At 41.0% G+C, this 7,150-nt stretch overlaps 1 protein-coding gene across 1 annotated transcript; it reads left to right on the top strand.

Moving 5' to 3' along the window:
* Window positions 1-2,708: 2,708 nt before the first annotated feature.
* Window positions 2,709-3,554, top strand: LOC139841112 (uncharacterized). The gene has a single exon (XM_071831345.1). It carries the CDS (start codon window positions 2,709-2,711, stop codon window positions 3,552-3,554), a length of 846 nt encoding a protein of 281 aa, XP_071687446.1.
* The last annotated feature ends 3,596 nt before the right edge of the window (window positions 3,555-7,150 follow it).

The following is a 7,150-nucleotide window of genomic DNA, read 5'->3' as shown; positions in this document are numbered from 1 at the left end:
CTAAAAATGCCTTTGTAATCCTTCATTGTATTTTTGGTTCTTGATTCCAAACGGCCTTACTAGAGGGTCTTGTCGTTTATTAATAAATATGCTGTTCCAGGAAGGAAAAATAAATAACAATAACAATAAGGTACTCCTTATTACATAATACTCCATAGTCCATGAGTAAGATAAAAAATAATGTCACCTTATGTGACCAAACACAATTAGAAAAGAAGAAAAAAAGAAAAAGAAATGAGAGGACTAGTGAAGTAGATGGTAAGTGTTATGTATGGTAATTTACTCACTTAGATACTCTAGAAGTCAATGGCAAGATTAACATCAATTCTAGGGTTCATCCCCAAATCGACCAGGAATATTCATTTATGCGAGATTATGTTCTTCTTACAAAGCTGTGATTTGGGTAAAGAATTACGAAATTGCTAATTGATAGTGTATCACCCCTTCAAGATAAACGAAGATAAGCTAACGGAGATATCACGCCTAACGAGGGTAGATGACATAAGATTGGATCACAAGAACACATATGTCAAATACAAATCATGGGCGGGATATCCTCAAACTCAAATAATGACGCCCAAATGATAAAAGAAGAATGCTACCAAAATATAATCCTAGTATTCAGAATTGGTATGAAACCACTTCCGTTATACGAAGCAATAGTAACGAAGGAACGTGGTGACGAAGGGATCACGGTTACCAATGGACAAGGACTTTTCCTAAAGTCAAAAGATTACCTAGACTGAAGGAGAGAAGTAAGCGGGTTGACCAAACTCGCTTCCACTAACATCCAAACGACAAAAGAGGAATGTTGCAGGGTAGCTTTCTTGAACAGCAGGATTTGCAGTCGGCCAAAGGGAAAGTCCCCTTTGTCTCATCAAAGATCGCCTTGAAGACTGATCCCACCTAGAAAGCTGGTGATAGAGCTATTGCCTAACCCTATAAAAGAAGAACATGATCTCTGGAGTTGGCATTCACTCTAAGTCGCAATTACTCACATACAACACTCTCAATGAGTTACCTTCGTATTTTGGTGGCGTAAAGTACGATACCTTCATACTACCTTCGGAATATCGCCAACAAGCATACATTCATCATCATATCCTGTTATACCATCCGCTTATTGATCAGATCTCAATATCCTTGTTCCCTTGACAAGGATTGCCAAGAATTGTACAAACAATTGGCGCCATCCTTGGGACTCCACATCAATATTCATTTTGTTTGAGAAAAACACAATATCATGGAAGATCCTGATCACCAACCACCCGGTTTCTCTTTACCATCTGAGGTGGACCAGCATGAAACCGGGCACGAACGCCTATCACTCCCGCTATGCTAATAACCACAGAACGGAGTGATTCTGAACCACCACTGTTAATCGACAAATCTTTCATACTCAACAACTATGATAACATACGCGCCGTCATCAAAAAGTTACGAGAAGAGGGGCATCTGCACAGTCGCCGAATCCTCACGTACGACAGCGAGGACGTTGACGAAGAAATAGAAATGGATACGAGGCCAGCAAGAAGTCTCCCTCTTACCAGCAAGCCCCCAATCTCACAATCGGCAATCCCTCCGAATATCACTCTTCAGCCGGTGCTTTCGCAGCCAGCTCATTCAATGATTACTACCAGCGTCCCGTTGAGCAACTCCGGAGGACCAATTGCATAGCAGTATACCTCCGGGAGTCCCTTCCCCGTTGTTCCGCAGAACATGCCCAACACCAGCGCTGTCTTACCAGCCACAAGAATAGTTCCCATGGCAACTCATCAAAATGCTTCGTTGCCTATGGGGTCACAAATATGGAACGGAGGTAATCCGGGGGTTAGTTTACCCTATCAAAGTGTGTATGTCGGAGGTACCCTGCAGTGAACAACCTTCACCACGAAGCTAATGGAAACGCTGGCGGATGCTTAGAACAGTCCTGGAAGAGCCAGAAGACTCCTTTCATAGATTCGATACAAAACCACCCGCTACCTATCGGGATGAAGATACCTTCCCATCTGGGATATTACGAGGGAAAAGATGACCCTGATGATTTTATAAATATCTTCGAAGGTGCGGCTCGAATGTCGAGGTGGGACATGGCCGTAGCTTGCCATGCATTCTCATATGTGCTTAAAAGTGACGCAAGGATCTGGTTCGAGTCTTTAGCAAAAGATTCCATCTCGAGTTTCGAGGACCTTAAATGACTTTTCAGGTCGAAATTCAGTCAGCAAAAGAAACACAAGAAGAATCACGTTGCTGCCCACAGTATCAAGCAAAAGGATAATGAAGCTTCGAGAGCTTTTCTTGGCCGGTATACGGACGAGACCCAACAGATCCCAGGACTCCCAGAGTCACAAAGAATCTCGGGACTCTTATACCGCTGTAGGACCCGAGCATTGGTGGAGCATCTTAGCCGAGATCTCTTCAAAACTTACGAAGCTTTGCTAGACAAGGCGTATGTTTAGTTAGACGCGAAGGACACTGCCAATAGCTTCGTATACGAAGAATCTCAGGGATTTAAACGAAAGGAAACAACAAGTCACCGCGAAGATAAGTCCGGAAGAAGGAACGAGCGGAACAGATTCTCCCCTTACAGAAGGGAAAACACCCCCGGAATCCTTGGGACGTTGATAAAGTCACCTAAAGAAATCCTTGCTACTGAAAGGGCTGCCCAAGCCTTTAAAACTCCACCAAAGCTGAATAGCAAGGGAAAGATGAGGGATACACGCAAATTTTGTGACTTTCACAATGACTTCGGGCACGAAACAGACGACTGTATACAATTGAGGCAGGCCATAAAGGAGGCAGTCAGATTTGGGAAATTGTCACATCTAGTAAAAGGCATACGCAACCCGATGGTACCTAAGCAAGAGGCCAAGCCCGAAGAAAAAAGGCTAAATGCAGACAACGCCATATTGACGGTCACAGAATGCTTAGCCGTTGAGAAGCTAAGAACCTACAAAAGGGAGAGAAAGAGTGGAGTAATATATTGGGAAGAGATCTCCTTCACAGCACTTGATACCGTCACTCCCTCCGACAAACCTGTTACAATCAACGGACGTATCTTTGAGAGAGAAGTGCATCGAGTTTACTTAGATGGCGGCAGTGCATGCGACATCATGTACGAGCATTGCTTCGATCAACTTAGCCCTTCCATCAAAGCTCTCCTAAGCCCACCAAGGGTACCTCTAATCGGATTCTCTGGAGAAAGATGTTGGCCTATCGGAGAGGTAGACCTTGATTTCACCATCGGAGAGCCACCATTGTCTAGGACCAAAACACTTGACTTCGTAGTAGTCCGGTCCACCTCACAACATAACATTTTGCTAGGGAGGGTAGCAATATTGAAAACGGGAATAATTGTTTCCACTGTACACCAATTGGTGAAGTTCTATACACCCGAAGGGATTGGTACCCTAGCTTCAACTTATCATCGGGAGAAAGTAATCATGGCTATCAGGGAAATGGAGGAAAGGCCAGGGGAATGTATCCTTGAGACTAGAGAGGAAGATCCAAGTGAAGAGAAAATCTCCATCAATCCTCTGTTCCCTGAGCAATAAGTAACTATCGGAGGTTCTCTACCTACGAAAATGAAGAAGAGGCTTCGTAAATTACTACAGGTCAACATTGATATCTTTGCTTAGGAATACGGAGATATGATCGGCATCCCTCGAACGCTAAGTATCGATGGAACAATGTTCTGCACATAGCATAAGCTCAACAAATACAAGCACCTAGAGCTGATACATCAGAAGAAAAGAAACCTTGCCAACGAAAGAGATGAGGCTGCTTGTAAAAAGGCAGAGGAACTACTCCATGCTGGCATAATTTGAGAAGCAAAATACCCCACTTGGGTTGCGAACCCTGTCATGGTAAAAAAAAATCAGATGGAGGATGGAGAATATGTGTCAATTTTACGAATATCAACAAAGCTTGCCCTAAGGATTGCTATCCTCTGCCAGAAATTGATTGGAAGGTGGAATCCCTAACCGGGTACAAATATAAGTGTTTTCTTGATGCCTACAAAGGTTACCATCAGATTTAAATGGTCGAAGAAGACGAAGAAAAGACATCGTTCTTCACAAGCAAGGGGATCTATTGCTATAGAAAGATGCCCTTCGGACTAAAGAACGCCGGAGCTACATACCAAAGGCTGGTGGACAAAGTCATTCGTAAGCAACTGGGAAGAAACTTGGAGGCTTATGTTGACGATATGGTGATCAAAAGCTTTGAAGAAAGCACTTTATTAAAAGACATTCAAGAAACCTTCGACACCCTTCGGACAGTCAACATGAAGCTAAACCCCAAGAAGTGCTCGTTCGGGGTAGAAGAAGGAAGATTCCTAGGGTATTACATCACTAAGAAAGGAATCTTAGCAAACCCAGAGAAAGTAGACAAGCTACAGTAACTTAAAACTCCAACCACAGTCAAAGAAATGCAGAGCTTAAACGGAAAGCTAGCGTCATTAAGCCATTTTCTGTCCAGGGGGTTGAAAAACAGTTACCTTTCCAAAAAGTTTTAAAAGGATGTTTGGGAGCGAAAAAGATATCATGGACCGAAGAAGCAGAACAAGCTTTCGTTGATATGAAGGCACACATAGCTAATCTACCAACCCTCACGTCTCCAAAGCTAGGGGAAACAGTCTATCTCTACCTAGCGACATCCAAGGAATGCATCAGTGTGGTACTAGTAGCAGAACGAGAAAGGGTACAGGTCCCAATATACTTTGTAAGCCGAGTTCTACAAGGTGCGGAAGTTAACTACCCAGAACTCGAAAAGCTAAAACTCGCCTTAGTTCATACCGCCAGGAAACTACGAAGGTACTTTCAAGCTCACCCTGTCATTGTGTTAACTAACAAGCAAATTAGGAAGGTACTTATGAAGCCAGAAAAGTCGGGTAGAATGGCCAAATGGGCCATAGAGCTCGGGGAACATGACATCAATTTCTAATCTCTTCATTCAATCAAGGCCCAATTGATAGCAAACTTCATGGCAGAAACAACGGAGACAGACGAAGAGAGTGACTCCACCTTCGCACAAATTATCACTCCGTTTGTTGAAATGAAGGAATAGAAATTTTTCACCGATGGATCTTCTAGCTCTGATTGCTCAGGGGCAGGGCTTATGTTAATTAACCATGAGGGACAAGAGTTTACATACACGTTACATTTCGAATTCAACACAACCAACAACAAAGCAGAATATGAAGCTCTGCTCGTCAGGCTCAGAATATCCAAAGAGATGAAAATTGAGCATTTGCAAGCCTTTGTAGATTCCCAACTCATTGCCAACTAGGTTCTAGGTGTCTTCGAAGCAAGACAACCTACCATACAACTCTACTTGTCAAAGATCAAGGAACTAGTGGAAAGCTTCAGAAGCTTATCCATCGAACATGTGAGAAGAAGTCAAAACAAGAAAGCAGATGCTCTGAGCAAGCTAGCTTCTATCACCTTTGCACACTTGGTGAAAGAAGTATTGGTCGAAGTGTTAGAAAAAAGGTCCATAGAAGTTCAGGAAGTCCATGACTTAATCACTGAAGAAGAAAAAAATGGATGAAGCCACTGAGGGAATACTTGGAACTTGGAATTTTACCCGAAGATAAAAAGGAAGCACGAAAGATTCGGATCAAAGCACCGTCATACAAAATGATGAACAGAGCCCTATACAGAAAATCTTTCCTTACCCCTTGGCTTCAATGTGTCGGACCAAACCAAGCTTCGATGATCATCAAAGAAATGCATGAAGGTATATGTAGGCTCCATTCCGGACCAAGGTCAATCGTGGCAAAAATACTAAGGATGGGGTACTATTGGCCAACCATGCACGAAGACACAGTTGAAATGTCCCGTTCTTATTGATTAAAAACGTTCCATATTAATTGATTTCGTTGCGAGGTTTTGACCTCTATATGAGACGTTTTTCAAATACTGCATTCATTTTAAAACAACCATAACCTTTATTTCATCAATAAAGGTTTAAAAAGCTTTACGTAGATTATCAAATAATGATAATCTAAAATATCCTGTTTACACACGACCATTACATAATGGTTTACAATACAAATATGTTACAACAAAATAAGTTTCTTGAATGCAGTTTTTACACAATATCATACAAGCATGGACTCCAAATCTCGTCCTTATTTAAGTATGCGACAGCGGAAGCTCTTAATAATCACCTGAGAATAAACATGCTTAAAACGTCAACAAAAATGTTGGTGAGTTATAGGTTTAACCTATATATATCAAATCGTAACAATAGACCACAAGATTTCATATTTCAATACACATCCCATACATAGAGATAAAAATCATTCATATGGTGAACACCTGGTAACCGACATTAACAAGATGCATATATAAGAATATCCCCATCATTCCGAGACACCCTTCGAATATGATATAAATTTCGAAGTACTAAAGCATCCGGTACTTTGGATGGGGTTTGTTAGGCCCAATAGATCTATCTTTAGGATTCGCGTCAATTAGGATGTCTATTCCCTAATTCTTAGATTACCAGAATTAATAAAAAGGGGCATATTCGATTTCGATAATTCAACCATAGAATGTAGTTTCACGTACTTGTGTCTATTTTGTAAATCATTTATAAAACCTGCATGTATTCTCATCCCAAAAATATTAGATTTTAAAAGTGGGACTATAACTCACTTTCACAGATTTTTAGTTCGTCGGGAAGTAAGACTTGGCCACTGGTTGATTCACGAACCTATAACAATATATACATATATATCAAAGTATGTTCAAAATATATTTATAACACTTTTAATATATTTTGATGTTTTAAGTTTATTAAGTCAGCTGTCCTCGTTAGTAACCTACAACTAGTAATAAATCGATAAATATTATCTTGAATCAATCCACGACCCAGTGTATACGTATCTCAGTATTGATCACAACTCAAACTATATATATTTTGGAATCAACCTCAACCCTGTATAGCTAACTCCAACATTCACATATAGAGTGTCTATGGTTGTTCCGAAATATATATAGATGTGTCGACATGATAGGTCGAAACATTGTATACGTGTCTATGGTATCTCAAGATTACATAATATACAATACAAGTTGATTAAGTTATGGTTGGAATAGATTTGTTACCAATTTTCACGTAGCTAAAATGAGAGAAATTATCC

This window comes from Rutidosis leptorrhynchoides, chromosome 4 (genome assembly GCF_046630445.1).
Source record: "Rutidosis leptorrhynchoides isolate AG116_Rl617_1_P2 chromosome 4, CSIRO_AGI_Rlap_v1, whole genome shotgun sequence".
Classification (NCBI taxonomy): Eukaryota; Viridiplantae; Streptophyta; class Magnoliopsida; order Asterales; family Asteraceae; genus Rutidosis; species Rutidosis leptorrhynchoides.
The sequence above is the reverse complement of the archived record's forward strand: the minus strand, read 5'-3'. Positions and strand labels throughout refer to the sequence as shown.